The sequence below is a fragment of the Camelus dromedarius genome, chromosome 7 (assembly GCF_036321535.1).
Source record: "Camelus dromedarius isolate mCamDro1 chromosome 7, mCamDro1.pat, whole genome shotgun sequence".
In the NCBI taxonomy this organism is placed as follows: Eukaryota; Metazoa; Chordata; class Mammalia; order Artiodactyla; family Camelidae; genus Camelus; species Camelus dromedarius.
Window position 1 is genome coordinate 13673111 of NC_087442.1, and position 18093 is coordinate 13691203.

The 18093-nt window shown below is 42.6% G+C and overlaps 1 protein-coding gene across 1 annotated transcript in view; it reads left to right on the forward strand.

The window, feature by feature from the left end:
• Nucleotides 1-18093, forward strand: part of SVOPL (SVOP like) — a 58603-nt gene that overhangs the window by 22218 nt on the left and 18292 nt on the right. Inside the window, exons 10-14 of the mRNA XM_064487329.1 lie at nt 7397-7470; nt 11459-11664; nt 12329-12440; nt 13138-13219; nt 15296-15385. Coding sequence (XP_064343399.1) covers nt 7397-7470; nt 11459-11664; nt 12329-12440; nt 13138-13219; nt 15296-15385 — 564 coding nt within the window. The remainder of the gene's footprint in view (nt 1-7396; nt 7471-11458; nt 11665-12328; nt 12441-13137; nt 13220-15295; nt 15386-18093) is intronic.

Genomic DNA, 18093 nt, shown 5'->3' on the forward strand with positions numbered 1-18093 from the left:
GTTTTGTTTTGTTTTGTTTTTATTGAAGTGTAGTCAGTTGACAATGTTGTGTCAATTTCTGGTGTACAGCATAATGTTTCAATGTTTCAGTCATAGTATACATACATATATTCCTTTTCATGTTCTTTTTCATTATGGGTTACTGCAAGATACTGAATACAGTTCCCTGTGCTGTACAGGAGAAACGTGTTGTTTATCTGTTTTATATATAGTAGTCAGTATCTGCAAATCCTGAACTCCCAATTTATCCCTTCCCACCCCTTTCCCCCTCTGGTAACCATAAGTTTGTTTTCTATGCCTGAGTCTCTTTCATTTTTAATATTGCATATTTATGCCTTCTCTCTCTCTCTCTCTCCTTTGTAGTCCTCTTACTGGAGGTTTGTCTATTTTGTTAAACTTCAAAGAATGAGATTTGTTTTGGTTGTTATTCTCTTTATTGATTTTTTTTGTGGTTTCATTCATCTCTACTTATTTTGTTTTCTTCTTTGGCTTTTTATGTTCTAGCTTCTTGAGTTCAGTATTTAGCTCATTTGTTTTCAGTCTTTTTGATTTTGGATAAACCATTTAGCTGCATTCAGCAAGTTTTGTTGTGGAGTAATTTTATTTTTATTTCTATTATGAGTTTCTCCTTAACCAATGAGCTACCTGTTAACGGTCTTTTTCTTTGTTTCTAATTTAATTTCATTTTGGTCAGAGCATCTTATCAATTATTTTTAATTTATTAAAATTTTATTTTTAATATTTAATATTAGTATTTAATTTTTATTAATATTTATTAACATTAATATTTAATAAAATTATTATTTATTAATAATTAAAATTATTTTGTTCCCTACATAGTGACTTTTTATTAATGCTCCTTGTGTGCTTTAAAAAAATGTGTTCTCACTGAGCGTATAGATTGTTATATGTTGTTAATTGTGCCACGTAAATATCTGATGCCTGTTCTAGATTTTCCCTGATTGAGCTAAAAGTTTTTCAATAAGACAATGGCTTTGTTAGTTTCTCATAGGTCTGACGTTTACTCCATGTATTTTGAGGCTATCTTGCTGCCTCCTAGCATATGATTGACTTATGTGTGGATTGATCTTACTATTTGAAGTATTTCTTTATCTCTATACTATTTTGTTTTCTGCCATATTAATATATCAAAACTAGCTTGGGTTAATGTTTTCCTGGTGTATCTTTTTCTAGCTCTTCATTTTAAACTTGTTTATGTTGCTTTGTTTTATGTGTATTTCTTGTAAATAAATAGCTGATCTTTCTTCCCCCCCACTCAATCTGATAGTCTATGTCCTTTAATAATGAGTTTGATCCGTTTCCATCTATTGTGACTACTGCCGTACTTGGACTTTCTTCTGCTATTTCATTTTCTGTTTCCTCTTAACTGTGTCTTTCCTTTTTTGCCTTCTTTCTCCTTTCTCCTCCTTTTAGATTGAATTAGTTTGCTTCCCCCCACCCTAAGTTTTCTTCTACTGACTTGGAACTTATGCATTCTATTTCTTTTATTAAGGAGGTAGCCCTTAGATTTTGAAAATGTCATTCATTTGGTATCTTTATCTGCCTTCTGAACGATACAAGACCTTTACAGATGTTCATTCTGATTTGCCCATCTCATCTTCCAAATCATTTTCATCTGGAACTTTAATTTCATATTGTTCATAAATTGCTCTGAATTAGACATTATTTTTTATTATATATATTTTGGGGTGGGGTTAGGTAATTAGGCTTATTTATTTATTTATTTTAGAGAAGGTACTGGGGATTGAACCCAGGACCTTGTGCATGCTAAGCATGAGCTCTACCCCTTGAGCTATATCCTCCCTAGATTATTTTGTAAGCCAGTATCTATTTAGATTTATTAGTGTTTTTACCAGTGTCTTTTTCACTAGTGTCAAACTATTAAAAAAATTGCCCTCGTTCCAGTCCCCTGTCTTTCTCTCTCCACAGGATATTGATGCTTGGAATTGACAAGCATGTAAGTCTCACCTTTACCATGCTTAAAACAAAACCTCACTTCTTCCTCCAACCAGCTCTTCCCCCCGTTCCCTGTCCTTTCTTTTTCACTATTGTGGTAAAATACACCTAACACAAAATTTACCATTTAACCATTTTAAAGTGTACACTTAAGTGGCATGAAATACATTCAGAAATTCATCATCATCCAGAACAGACACTCTATGCCTCTTAGGCAATACATCCTCACTCCTGCCCACTCCCTGCCCACTCCCTGCCCTTGGTAACTTCTGCTTTCTGTCTCTATGAATTTGCCCATTCCAGATATTTCATATAAGTGGAATCATATGAGATTGTGTCTGGCTTATTTCATATCGCATCCCCATCAGGTCTTAGTTAATGCTCTTCACTTTGTGCTGTCCCCTTTGACTCACTCCCGCCCCTCCCCGTATCATGCCCAGTCAGTGGCCAAGTCCCACTGGTGCTCTCACAACAGCGTCTTTTACGTCCAGTCTCTTTTTTTCACACAGTCACGTCATTGCCACGTGCCCCGTGATTTTATCCAGCGCATCACTGTCAGATGAATGTTCTTCAAACACCGCATACCAGGATCTTTCAGTGCCTCCCCTCATCCCACCCCAACTCCTGAGTGAAGCCCAGAATCCCCATCCTGGCATTTAAGGCCTACCACGATCTTGATCAATCAGCCTTGGATCCTTAAAGTGATGGCTAAGTGCAGATTCTGATAGGAGGAGGAAGAAAGAGGGGATACAAGGATCCTGGACATCTGGCAGAGCAAGACGGCATCACTGTACACTTGCGGGATGAGTATAAATCAGGGGCACCAGTGGCAGAGAGAAAAGCTGCCAGTTAACAGCTTTACCAGGGCTGGCATGGCTGTGAGAGAGTCTGTTCTTCCCCCACCCCACTCAGCTTTATTGAGATATAATTGACATATAACATTGTATAAGTTTAAAGTATACAGCATTTTGACTTGATACACTTAACATATTGCAAAATGATTACCACCATAGTGTTAGTTAACACCTCCATCATGTCACACAATTACCATTTCTTTTTGTGGTTAGAATATTTAGGACTTATTCTCCTAACAATTTTCAAATATATAATATAGCATTGTTAACTGTAATCACCATCTCTCCTTTGGGTCCCCAGAACTTTTTATCTTCTAACTGGAAATCTGCACCCTTTGATCAACACCTCTCCATTTTCCCCACCTCCCAGTCCTTGGCAACCACCATTTTGCTCTCTGTTTCTACAAATTTGGCTTTTTTAGAGTCACATGTAAAAGAGATCATACAGTATTTGTCTTTCTCTGTCTGACTCATTTCACGTAGCATAATGCTTTCAAGGTCCATCCGTGTTGTCTCCAATGGCATGATTTCCTTCTTTCTCTTGGCAGAGTAATGTGCTATTATGTATATATATTCCACATCTTACTACATCTTCTTCCATTCATCTGTTGATGGACACTTAGGTTATTTCCGTATCTTAGCTATTGTGAATAATGCTGCAATAAACATGGGAGTGAAGATCTGTTTGAGATCTTATTTTCATTTCCTTTGGATGTATACTCAGAAGTGGGACTTCTGGATCATATGGCCGTTCTCTTCTTAATCCTTTGAGGAATCTCCATACTGTTTTCCATAGTGGCTGCACCAATTTCGAGGAGAGACTGTTCTTGACTCAGTTCTCACTCCGTACCTGGGACAAGTCCAGAGCAGCAAGAGCTCTCCCAACTTTCCTCCCCAAATCTTACTCTCTCAGGGATCGTGTGGCCACAGAAGGACAGGTGATGTCCAAGTGTGCAGTTTGTAAGTGTCCTACACACAAATGAGAGATGGGCTGCTTTGTGCGTTCCTGATTGGCTTCCCACGACGTCACTGGTGACAAAAGCATTGTAATCTCAGTGCCACCTGGCCTGCTGCTGGACACGTTAAGTGTGAGAGTGTGCTCAATAATAATGCAAAATTAAGGATTAAATATCCCAAACCTCCCCACACTCACAATTGTAGTTTGGTAAGGCATTCTCACTTTGCTTTGTGGAGTGTTTCCCCTAATTATTACACATTCTCCTCAAAACCTAATTTGAAACGAGGAACCCGAGTTTGCTTCCAAAGAATTAAGGATGACTGTTAGTCTAACTTATTTTCTGCATTTTGGAAATAAGCCCTTGTGGTTCAGAGGTCAGGAACCTACTCTTAGGCAGTATCGGATATCGCCTACCTTCCTACTAAGATACTGACTATTACATCGGATCATGCAAAGCATGGTGGGAAAACTAATTAGTTGCTAGGCAACTTTGATTAAATGCAGGAAGCTATTATATACTTTGTAGAGACTGGCATATAATCTTTAAGTGGCTATGAAATTTTGATTGTCAACAGTATAAAAAATAATATTGCTTGCCAAGAGAAAAAAGATCTTAGCAGAAACGATTAACTCAAAACTATGAACAGCTGTATGATCATGAGGGTGCAATTTCCACCGTTTTTGGTGTATGTATTTTCCTTTGAACCCAGTAGTCACTCCAGGACTGAAGAGCACTAAGGTCCGCTTCTCTCCTCTTTCCTTTTTCCTTTTTTCTGCCTCCTTTTTCCTCCCTCTCCACCATCCTCCTCCTCCTCCATCTCTCTCCCCCATCCCTCGTCCACATCCTCTCTCCTCCACCTTCCCTCTGCCATTGTGTTTTAGTTCACCCGGGCTGCCATAACAAAACACTACAGACAAGGTCAATTCGACAACAGACATTTGTTTTCTCACAATTCTGGAGCCCAGAAGTCCCGGATCAAGGTGCTGCAGCGTTGGTTTCTTCTGAGGCCCCTCTTCTTGGCTGTGTCTTCTTCTCCCTGTGTCTTCACATCCTCTTCCCTCCGTGTGTATCTGTGTCCTAATTGCCTCTTTTTATGAGGACATGTGTGAATTAGATTACAATCCACCCTAATGACTTCATTTTAACTCTGTTACCTCTTTAAAGATCCTGTCTCCGAATACAGTCCCATCCTGAAGGTTAGGACTTCAATATGTGAATTTGGGGCAACACAGTTCTCATAAGAGCCACCCTCCCTCTCCACCCTCCTGTATCCTCTCAGCCCTCTCTCCACGTTCTCCATCTCCCCCCCTCTCCCTTCCCCTCCTCCTTTCTTCCTCCACTTGGCTTCAGCTTGCTGCCTCCATCCACCAAGCCCATTCAGTGGTCTTCTTCTTCTCCACAATGGTCTATTGAGCAAGGCCCTGTAGATACAGAGCCATAAGCAATAAGACCTTGCCTTCAAGTCTCTTAAAATCTGGCTAGACAGATGAGACTCATAACAAAACAGAGCCCAATGCTTAGAACCCAGTGAGTGGCTCGCATGGAGTGTGCAGATCAGAGCAGAGAGATGACCAAGAGCCCAGGTAGTCAGAGCTGCCTTCATGGCAGGTGGAGCACACACTGAGCACTGAAAAGAGAGGCAACTCCAGGGGAGGAAAAAGGCCCCCACCACAGGCAAGAGGAATAGTATGAGCTGAGACCAAAGGTGAGAACGTGCAGTGAGTTTGGTCACATTGACAGCCATCAGAATGCCATGCAAAGGAGGCTGGGCAAGATGCTAGGGGCAGGGGAGATGAGAGGTTTGGCGCTGTCTGAGGCAGGGCCACACCATGGGGGAGGTGGATAAGTCCACTCATTTGGATTACAGCTGAAGGTTTGGAACCAAATGATTTATTAGGATAAAATGTATAAGTCATTGTAATTCACTGTAGACTCAGCTTTCTGCACCTCCAGTGACATTCGGAGAGATGAGGGGACCATAGGCATAGCTAAGCCCAAGGGGACATGGCAGAGAGGCAGGTGGGAAAGACTCAGGACTGGTGCTCAGGAGACCTGGACTCAGACTGGCTCTGCCTCCAAATAGCTGTGTGACCTTGGGCAAGTCACTTACCCTCTCTGGGCTACATATTCTGTGTTGGAAAATGGGAGGATAGGGGTAGATTGGAGGTTTTTCGAAAGATGAGTAACCAGAGTCCCCATTTGTAAAGCCAGTTGCTCCACTCTACCCAGAATAAAACCCAGGAGCTAAGCCTAGAAGTCAGGGCAAACGACCTCTAAGTTCCCTTCAAGCTCTTTCTGTGAAACTAAAACCCAGCCCTCTCAGACCACACTCCTGGTCTCCCGAGAGGGGGCCTGTAATCCCAGGTCGATTTGTGAGAAAAGAGTAGTTGATTTTCAGCAGAGCACCCCCCAAGCATTCCTAGCTTTACATAAAAATCCATTACAACTCAATCATATATAAGCCATCCTTATTTATTTTTATCCAAAAGTACTTAATAGGCACTGACTATGGTTAAGAACATTTATTAACTAGCCTGAAGACACACAGAGAAATTGGGCACAGTATCTTCTTTTCAAATTTAGGTCACTTGCTTTTTACACAAGCCTCACACTCTTTTGAATACTGGGTTTTTCATCTTAATGGTAGTGTTAAAAGAATCTCCCCTCAGTTTTACAGTTGCTTTTCGTGTGCCCTCCTACTTTCCGTGCTCTACCCCAGCTCTCACCAGCGCTGGTGAGAAGAGGGAGAGTGCAAGGCTTAGAATCTGCAATTTAATGAGCTTTGGTCCTTGGCAATGATACTGAAGAGTGTCTAGCCATCGACAAATGATTGGATAAAGAAGATGTAGTGTGTGTGTGTATGTGTATATATGTATACACACATACACACACACACACACACACACACACACACATATATATATATATGGAATATTAATTACTCAGCCAGAAAAAAAGAATGGAATAATGCCATTTGCAGCAACATGGATGGACCTGGAGATCATCATACTAAGTGAAGTAAGTCAGACAGAGAAAGACAAATAGCCTATGAGATCAATTATATGTGGAATTAAAAAAAAAATGATGCGAACTTATTTACAAAACAGAAACAGACTCACAGACGTAGAAAACAAACTTGTAGTTACCGGGGGGAAAGGGGGTGAGGAGGGAAAAATTGGGAGTTTGGGATTTGCAGATACTAATACTATATATAAAATAGATAAACAATCAGGTCCTACTGTATAGCACAGGGAACCATATTCAATATCTTATAATAATCTATAATGAAAAAGAATATGAAAATAAATATGTGTGTGTGTGTAATTGGATCACTATGCTGTACACCAGAAACTACTAGCACAACATTGCAAGCTGACTATACTTCAATTAAAAAAAAAAGAGTGTGCAAAGGCTGATGGGCTGAAATAATGTGTTAAAAATGGCTCTCTCTGGGTTTGAGTGGGAGGTACTCAGGAGAGCTGAGTGGTTGTCTCACCCGCCACATTCCCATGTTGCTCTTGTCTCCTGTGATCTAAAATACCAGAGTTGCCTTTGCCTGTCCTTAACCCACCACATCTATTCCATCTCCCCCTCTTCCTGCCCCAGGAAAAAAGAGGAAGATTTGCAGACCTATTGGATGCTAAATATTTACGGACCACGTTACAGATCTGGGTCATATGGTAAGAATGGAATTATTTCAAAACTAGATTTAAATAAACAAGCATTTTTCAGTGGGAGAAACCCCACTGAAGTAAATCCCTTCTGTGTGCTCTGGGGAGAAAACCCCAGGCAGAGTCCAGCAATGCCTTGCCTTTCTGTTAATACCACTGACCACAAAATGCATGTGAAATAACAACAAGGGAGAAAGAAAAAAATCAGAATCATCTACAACCAGTTTTTCATTTTTCATCCTAGCACGCGAGCTCACATTCTAACCTTTTGCAGCCTGGTCTTTTCCCTCATCACTTTCCAGGAACAGGTTCTTTGAGATCACTGATAAATTGAAAAGAATAGATTCAGTGGTGTTGTCTGTGCAGCCAGGACCCTGAGTGAGCAAAGACTGTCTAAACAGGACACAAAAAGTGCTAACTGTAAAGGAAGAGATGGATGACTTTGCCTACGTTAAGTTAGGAACTCTGTGTCCTGAGCTGTCACGAAGAGCCTGAAAAGTAAGCCACCAAGAGAAGAAACTTTATCTAATGAACTATAGGTATGTATTGTATATATTATTAATATATTTCTATTACATAATTTTTTCAACAAGAAAATACACAACCTAGTAGAGAAGTAGGCAAGAGACTTGAACAGGCACTGGACCAAAAATGTATACTGAGTAAGCATGTGCAAACATGCCCAGCCATAAAGTCGCTGGGGGAAATGCAAATTAAAACCAAGTGAGACGTCGTTACAGATCTACCCAAATGGCTAAAAGTGAGAAGACTGACTATATCAAGTGCTGGGAAGGATGTAAAGTCACTGGCTCTTCCACACATGGCTGATTGAAGTTCAGACCAGTACAACCACTTTGGAAAATGGTCTGGAGATGTCTATTACAGTTGGAAATATGCGTATCCTATGGCTCAGCAACCACTCCTAGATTTATACCCAACTGAAATGCATAGTAAAATAAAATAGCATTATTTTATTTGTAACAGCCCCAAACTACAAACAACCCACATGCCCATCAACAGTATAGTGGATAAATTGTGTTATATTTGTAAAATAGAATACTATACAATAACAGAAGTGAGAAAACTAGAGGTCTGCACTCAACATGGCTGAATCCTACAAATGTAATAATGTATAAAGAAAGTCCGACACACGGAATACATACTATGTGCTTCCATTTACATAAAGATACAAAACAGTAAAAACTAATCTATAGTGTTTGAATTCAGGAAAGTGGTGGTCTTTCTGCCTTTCCCAGATACAATCACTAAAAATAGGTTGGTATTGTCTCCTCTTGAGACTTTTTAATTTTTAAAATACTCTTAATATTTGGAAATTAAACCAAAAAAATGAAAGCTACCTTAATAACAGGGGAGAGAGATTGTGATTGTTTTTTAATATTTCATTATGAAGATTTCCAAACGCACATGAAAGCAGGGAGGATACCCCTGATGAAGTTGGCTTTGCTCGTCACCCAGGTCTGATAATCACTGATACCCACACAGATTTGCTTCAGCTCTGTTTCTCCTGGGCTGAAGTTGTTTTCAAGCGAGCCCTAGACTTCATGCCATCTCACCCCCAGATACTTCAGTAAGAGTCTTGGCTACTTGAGGATGCTTTCTTAGATGATTCCAATCCTAAACTCACACCACCAGGATTAACGATCATCACGTTAATGTCACCCAGTACTCAGATCACACGTGATTTTCTGCGATTGTCCCCATTTGTCTTTCCAGCTGGCTTCTACGGCTGGTTCTGTAAAACAGAGAGGGGCACATGGGGAGCTTCTGGGAGGCTGATGGCATTCTTTTTCTTGACTTGGATATATGAATGTTTCTGTACGTTGTTTATAGCTCAATAAAAATATCTATTAAAGAAAAAACAGAAAAAAAAATTAGGGAGAAAATATAAACAAAAGGAAAACTTTCCAGGCTCTTCATGGCCCGCTAAAGACACTGCAATAGGCAGAATTCTGAAGACGACCCCCCACAACTACCAACCCCTGGTGATTCAATCAAACACTAACTTGGGTGCAGTTGTGAAGGAACTGAGATGTGATTAACAGGAGCCGAGCTGTATAGTGGGGAGAGCAGCCTGGGTTGTGCAGGTGGGCCCAATCGAATCCCTTGAGTCTTTAAAAGTAGAGAAGATTCTCCAGCTGGACTCAGAGAAGCGGCAGGAGAGAGAGCACGGAAGGAGGCAGAGGGAGAGACTCTGAGCTTGAGGAGGCCTGGACCTGCTGATGCTGGCTTTGTAGACAAGGCTTGAGGGAGGCCTGCGGAAGGTGAGAACCACAGGTCAGCCGCCAGCAGGGAAGTGGAGCTGGATTCACAGCCCGCGGAGTGGATTCTGCTGACCACCTGGCTGAGCAACGGGATGGATTCTCCCCGAGAAAGGCGAGCGGCCCTGCCTACACTTTCATTTCTTTCTTGTGAGACTCTGAGCAGAGAAATCGGACCCGCCAAACTGCTGCCCTCCAGAACTGTGAGATAACCGTGTTGTTGTGAGCGCTGAGTGTGTGCTAGGTTGTTGCAGCAGCTGTGGGAAATAAACCAAACTGCTACCGAGTCTAAGCTCACACCGCCTGCCTCGTGGCGGGCCACGACGCCGAGAGACGAGGTGTCGGGGCGAGGAATAGCCACTTTATTGGGAAAGCCAGCAGACAGACAGGATGGCAGACCAATGTCCTCAAGAACCATATTAATTTGGAGTAGAATTCAGGCTTCATTTATGCTGAGAGAAAAGGGGGAGTGGGGGGGTGCTCAAGATTAAAGGGTAAAAATGGGTTGCAGACTTCTTGGAGCCACCTGGCTTTCAAGGGAAGCATAGCATTGCTGTGTTCCTGCTTGCTGTCCTACGGCCCCTGCAAAACTTCCAGTTGTTAGCACTTATTTTGACGTAACCGCGCTCATCTCTGCTCCTTAGCCAGGTTTCTAGCCAGAAGGCGAAGAATTTGGCTACAACAAGTAGTAGCCAAAACTAACCCAGAACTGCAGGATGGGAACTTTCTCCAGGGGGCTTAAGTGAGCTAGTTGGGCACAAGCAACATTGCTCACTCTTTGTGTGCAGGGCTAATGTAATTGAACACACCAGCCTAAGGATGTGGGAGGCTGGTTCAAGGTTACCGAATTAATTTGTGTGGACCCTGCTCTCTGCCTCTGCAGGGGAGCTTGCTTTCTCTGCTCAGGTTCGAACCTGAATGAATTTGTTATTGTTCCGAATAACAAACCCAAAGCCAAGGTAGACTCAGCACAAGATTGATTCAACAGCCAAAGAATGGCGACGTGGAACTAAGTTCACAGATCAACTTCTTGCCCACCTGGCGAGGGGGATGTAATTTTAGAGTGAAGACAGGGCAGAGGAGTGAGGCTAATGATGGCACTAGTTTACCTGGGAAGAGGCTGGGCTATTTGGAGGGAGTGGGGTGCCACCCCCTTTCTATCCTGTTTTGGTTCTTAATATCTGGCCATGGCTGTGGGTAGGTGTGTCATTTAATGTGCTAATGTAGTCAAATCAGCGTAGAAGGAGACTCAGGGTCTGTTGGAGGTCAGATTCTTAGCCGTTTTGGTTGCAGCTGGTTCCAGCTGGTTTTTTTGTTTGTAGCTTCTTTTCTTCTCTCTGGGCCCTTTAAAGATTTGTTAACTCCTGCTGGTGGTGGGGGTTGGCAGGTTTTGAGCAAAGACCTGCAGCAGCTCTGGCAACATCCACATGGTGTCAGTTCTGTTCTTCCTCTGTTACAAAACTCCTTCCTGGCCTGAGGGGTCCTCCACCATCTAGTCCCATCCTGCTGCTCCTTACAAATCCATTTCCCACCGTGCAGCCTCCGCTGAAGGCCGCCCCCCAGCCTCCCGCAGATATGTGACCCCACTTCCCACTCCGTCCTCTCCCTTCCATACAGGGCGCCTTCCGCCTGGAGCACCCTCCCCACCTCTGGGGGTGCTGCCCCTCCTTCAGGCCTGACGACAGCCTTTCCTCATGTCCCTCTCTTCTCACTTCCAGGCTGGGAATCTCTTTTGCCTACTACGGGGTCATCCTGGCCAGCGCAGAGCTGCTGGAGCGGGACCTGGTCTGTGGCTCGCGGTCCGAGTCCGAGGCAGTGGAGACCGCGGGCGTCTCGGAGGAGAGCCAGAGCCCCTGCCGCTGCCACATGTTTGCCCCCTCCGACTACCGGACCATGATCATCAGCACCATTGGCGAAATTGCTCGTAAATGTGTCTCTGTATCTGGTGGCTCTCTGTTTTGGGTGGGGGACACGCAACTCAGAACTCAGAGGAGAGAAGTGGGACCTGTCATATACTTGGCTCCTGCCTGATGGAACTGAACAAGTTCCCAGATCATGCTGACATGTCTCCAGTGCGGGGAGAAGTCTGGAGGAGCAGAGTTTTGACTTACTGCATCATATCAATTCTAAGACGCATTTTCCCCCCATATTATAACATCTCTAAAAACTGGGATGTGTTTAACAGCAGCTTGTTAGATTTCAGTTGGCAGCACTGTTTCTGTTTTAACAGACATAAAATAATGGTACTTAAAAATCAATGGCACCTGGAATTTGAAAAGCAGAATAAAACATTTAAAATACAGGTCCAGCAAGTTGGCAGTTTACAGTAGACCTACATGCTGTAATAAGTGTCCTGGACATAAATTATCCTTCACACACACCAGTGCTGGTCATTCTCGGACCCACGTGGGAGAAGCACATTGAAGGCGTCATGAAGTTGATGATAATGTGTCTGGGTTTTGGCTAGAATATGCATGAAGTTTGGAGTAAGTTGCTTCTTTTTGAAAAGACAGGGAGGAATCCAGGCCAGTGTTGATAAATGCCCTTTGCTTTCAAGGTTCTGAAAATTGTCTGTCATTTTTTCCTAGTGAATCCTTTAAATATCCTGGGCATTAATTTCCTGGGAAGACGGCTGAGCCTTTCTATTACTATGGGATGTACAGCTTTATTCTTCCTTCTCCTTAATATTTGCACTTCAAGGTATTTTCTCTCCAGTTGCTTTGAAACAATCTAGTTTTGTGCAGCGGCTTTAAAATGAGATCTCTTGACCCTTGACATTCAGTGGGGTTCAGGGGAAAGCCGTTTTCACCAGGAGAGTAGAGAACGCGGTGCTTGTTGGACCAGAACAATCTTGCCCAGTACCTGCCCCTCCCACTCCACTCTTGCCCTGATCCGGCCCCTCTCCAGCTCTTACAGGACGCAGGTGCCAGTGTGGGGGTACTCAGTTCACTCACCAAGATATTTAGGATCTTTATGCCAAGCGTCCTGGAGAATGCGGACTGTAGTTGTTGATCAGATTATCCACACCATTGTTAAGATAGTGATGTAGACAACATACCTGTGGTGGGAAAATTCATCGCGCTCTTAATTTGCAACACTAGAGTGGCCTCATTTACAGTATATATCACTTATTCTGCAAACCATACCATTTTTCAGGGGTGGAGACAGAGGTGTGCTCATCAGAGGGGCTGAGCAGGACACTTTGGGGGAACAGGATTGAAGGTTTGAGTCAGACTTTTGCTTTAGGGCCCCCCAAGCAGGCCAGCAGGGAAGCAGCTCCTCCATGGGGAACCTGGTCTCCATGGGTGTGTATTGGCATCTGTAATGCACTTAAATCGGGGCCCCGGAAGGCCCTCCGTGCTGCCTCTGGTAACTTCTCTCATTTCCGGTCCCCCAGTGCTGGTCTCATTGGCTTCCTCTTCATGCTGAGGGCTTTGGTGGCAGCCAACTTCAACACCATCTACATTTACACCGCTGAGGTTAGTCCTGGGGAAGGGGTTGGTGATGTGCAAGGTGAGCTACCTAGACAGGGTGTTCATCCGTTGATAACGTTTCCCTGGCTTCTGTCAACTTGATGACTTTCTAAAAGTGTCCTATTAAAATGACATGGGGCTAGGAGGGGACAGCTCAGTGGTAGAGGGTGTGCTTATGCACAAGGTCCTGGATTCAATCCCCAGTACTTCCATTTTAAAAAAATCATTTTTAAATAAATAAATCTACTTACCTCCTCCACTCCACCAAAAAACAAACAAAAACAAAACAAAACAAAACAAAACAAAAAACCCCCAGAAGGTTTATTTGATATAGTCTTTCCCCTGTTCCCAGTGAGTCTAGTGAAAGCCAGTCTGAGAAGAAAGACAGGACCTTCTCCCTTGCTTATTAAACAGCATCCAAGTAAAAAACAACTTTGTCCGTGTACCTTGCTTCCAGAAGAATGAGGGCCTGGTACCTGCTCGTTGCTGATAGAATGTAAAGTCACCCTATTTCTCTTTCTTTTTGAAATTAGAATGTATTTTTCACCTTTATTCTTTTGAACGATCACGTCTCACTCCATCTGTTGTTTGTCATATGTAGCTTAAATTCGAATGTAGTGGTAATTTATTCTTAATTTATTGAAATATATCTACTTAATAGTCTACTTGTGGGGGAGCTAGAGGATTTCCTCACAAACCCCGTTTGAAAGACTTAATATTCCTAGAAATAAGCAATATCTGAATAGGAAACAGTATTTTGACTGGCTTTGTCTCTCACAGAGCCAGAGAAGGTGGGGACTGATGAAGCTGCTTTCATTGCCTTCTTGGGAAAGGTGGAAGTCTGCTCAAAATGCAGAGAGGACACAGCAAAACCATTAAAGCCACAGAGAAATATTCCTTTCCCCTTCCACAGATAAAAATATGGGATTATGATACATTTGACATACACATTCATTCATTTAGTTCCATGAACAAAATCTTCTAAAATCATTGTGAATTTATGAACTTAAAAGTCTATGTGTTTTTTGGTGTGCCTCTAATGTTATATGGGGAATATTCAATTTAACATATTTTGGAATGTGTTCATTGAAAGGGTCGTTTCTAGGTATTTTTAACCTGATACTTATTGTTTTAAAAAAAATCAAAGATGTGTCCCTGAAGATGATTGTCTTCTATTGTTTCATCTCCTAGAACTCTCAAAAATGAACAAAAACTACCGATAATAGAGCAAAGGTGATCACTATGTATCTGAGTCCATTGTTTTCAACAGCCAGCAGCCTCATTTTCCAGAAAAACTCTGAAAAGGCAGTTAACCCCCCAGACCTCTTAAAAATACAGCAGTGTCCTCTGAGGCAGGAAAGCATCTTGTTTTTGCATTTGACAGAGGGTGGTTAACACGATGTGTCCAAGTAAAGAGGGTACGTGCTTTGCTTTAGTGAATTGATAAAAACTGATCAATATTATATAGCATTAAGAGAAAAATTCCAAAATTAAATTCCTTCATAGTCTCCCTATAATTTTACTTATTAAATACTTGCTTATTCAGAATTCTGAATCAATAAGTACAGATGAATGAAGCTTTACTATAAATGCAGGAAAATTGTAGCAAGAAAGTAGACTCTGCCGTAAGGGTCAGCAGCACAAACCCGGTGAATGGTGTAGCGTGTCTGGCACGCTGGTCAGTTCCTTTCGCAGCACCTGTATTGAAGGTTTGGTAGGATTGTTATTTGGGGAGTGTTTTCTTCCCGTTCAGTAGAACCGCCTCTGTACTTTCATAGCCCTAAAGTGGAAATCTTCCGTCTGATTCCAGGGCTTAACTTTCTAAACTCACATTCGGAATATTCAATTAAACACGTTCTTTGTGCACTTAACAAAAAATTTGTGAGTGTTAACTTTTTTTCCTGGTGTTGTTAAAAGTCAGAGCTGTGTATCTGAGGAAATGAACACCTTCTATTCTATATCCTATACATCTCAGAATATTTGGTGTTTTATGTATATGGAAGCCTGACCTCGCGAGGGCGGGCAGAGGACTGGGGAAGGAAGGGTCTAAACTAACTGATACTTCTATTTCCTCCCCTCCAGGTCTACCCCACGACGATGCGAGCTTTGGGGATGGGGACCAGCGGCTCCCTGTGTCGCATTGGAGCAATGGTGGCGCCATTCATATCCCAGGTACAGACCAGGGGTCTCTGTGGGGAGGATATGTCTAAGGGAGGTGGGGGAAGAGGGACCTGGGTCTTTTCGGGTTAAGGTTTAACTGAGGATTTGTTGATATGAGTTTTCTTGAGGTGCTGTTTTCTGATTATTTGGCGAATTTGGGGAGGAGAAAAGGCTAAATTAATGCTTCCAGGCTTTCTGTCAGTCAATAGCATGTATTGCGTTGCATGAAGGGTTTGGATTTTGCTGGACGTTGTTGGGGGAGGATGCAAAAGACAAGGCTAACACAGGAGCTTGAGCAGTTGGATGACACGGGACCCCAACCTTGACACTGTTGAGGGTGCAGTTGGAAAATCGTGCAGTGAGGCTGATCCATGGTACAGGGAGGTGGCCCTGGGCAGGGTAAGTCCAGCGCTCAGGCCGACCAAGTGCAGGCTGGGAGAAAACCCAGGGGTGACCTGGACTGTTGGATGGGGCCTTGTTTCAGGAGAGAAACAGAGGTAGATTTGGTGACCTGCATGGCCATGGTCAGTTTGCCCCCCCTGCACTGATGGTTCTCCATTGGCCATGAGAAACGGATATCCACCTGAGCTGGCTAAAGCCAAGGAGCCAGTGAGGCTGTTGCTGCAAAACCGAGCTCTGTACCCTGAAAATGGATTGAGACCCTGAGGCAGAGTTTTGGGAGGATTGGAAAAGATTTATTGCTTTGCCAGGCAAAGGGAGTCACAGCAGGCTCACGCCTTAGAGACTGAATCCTTCTTGGAGTTGGGGTCTTGAAGTTTAACAGAAAAAAACTGGATGGAACAGAAAAGGTGGTAACAATCAGGGCGCTTTACAGGGTGCGGCTACATCGCCCTTAACCTCCATGAATCTTTCTGGCGTCCTGGGGGAACTGCAGAGGGTCTGTCCATTCTTCTGAGATTATCAGCTCATTACCTTCTTCCTGGAGCATGGCCTCTGGGTTAAAACTATTGTAAAGAATGTAAGGGAGGAGTTTGGGGGTTACTTAGCACAAAAGCAGTAAGGGAGAGAAAGCAAACTGCAGGATTTCTTGGTCAGAAAGAATCAGCAGACAATTTCAGCATCAGGGAAGTTAGTTCATTTCCTACTCCTTCAAGGCTGGGCCCTGGGTGGGCCTGATCCAGGCAGTCTGGGGCCCATGGTCACCCCTCCACCTCTCCGAGCATTCAGGCTTTACTCTTTTCTGAAGACCACTGTGCAATGCTTGCCCACAAATCCTAAACATATGTCCTTAGATCCAGCCACCAGAAGACACTGATGTACTCTTTGCATCCCAGAAGGATGCTCTCTTTGCATCCCACTGGCCAGGTCTGGTCAGTTGTTCATACTTGAGCTCAGTCAGTTGTGCCCAAGAGTCAGGTTTATGTGCTAATGCACCTGGGGAGGGGTAGTTTCAGAGCAAGGGGGGTTGATGTGGACTGAGCAGACTCTATAATGTGTATTTCCTATCATTTAACAGGGGATTCTTTTTTTTTTTTAATTGAAGTACCATCAGTTACAATGTGTCAATTGTAATGTCCCAGTCATACGTATACATATATTTGTTTTCATATTCTTTTTCATTAAAGGTTTTTTATAAGTAATTGAACATAGTTCCCTGGGCTATACAGCAGAAACTTTTTAAAATCTATTTTTATATATAGTGGCTAACGTTTGTAAATCTCAAACTCCCAAATTTATCCCTTCCCACCCGCTTTCCCTGGTAACCGTAAGATTGTTTACTATGTCTGTGAGTCTGTTTCTGTTTTGTAGATGAGTTCATAGTGTCCTTTTTTTTTCTTTTTAGATTCCATATATGAGTGATATCATATGGTATTTTTCTTTCTCTTTCTGCCTTACTTCACTTAGAATGATGATCTCTAGGTCCATCCATGTCGCTGCAAATGGCGTTATTTTATTCTTTTTATGGCTGAGTAGTATTCCTTTTTAACAGGGGATTTTGCTACTACCTTAAAACTATTTGGGAAATGTTTTGCCCACTGATCTTAATTAAAAATAAGGGCAGTTTTGGTCTTGCAGTTTTGCTTCTTAAAGTTCTTCTGCATGTACTATTTAACCATTTTCAGAAAAGAACATAATGGTGAAAGATAGCAGTAAAATATTAATCCAATTTTTGGATGATCAGATTGAGGTATAGTTTATTTTCCAGACTTTAATTAGGAATTGAGTCTCTTGGTTCTCAACCACTTGGAACATTTTCTCTGGGTATTTGAGGCCACCCTGCTTTTGGTGACTTTGTGGACCAAGAAAGAGTCTCAACTGGGACCAGGTCTCCCAGGGCTTACGGCTCTGCTCTGCTTAGCATCCTGCCTGGGGAGTTCTCAGCTCTTTACAGTTAAAGTGTCCACATTTCTATGCCCCTATCATCTGTAAAATAAAGATAAACAATGGCACCCACTACATAGATTTGTTCTGAGTATTAAATGAAATTAATACATGCCAGGCACTGAGCCCAACATTTGACACATAATAAGCACTTAATGGTAGCTGGTAACGATAACAATGATCAATAACAATCAAGGCCAAATGCTAGATAGTCATATAAATATCCCTCAATAACAAAGATACTTTGAGCTCAGGTTATTTCAATCACTATGCAATCGGAATGCTTTGCTTTCCTCACCAGGATTGGGATGGGAAGGTAGCATCTGGGAAGATTTGCTTGTTCCTAGGATATTTGCCTGGGTTTTGGGTGGGACGAG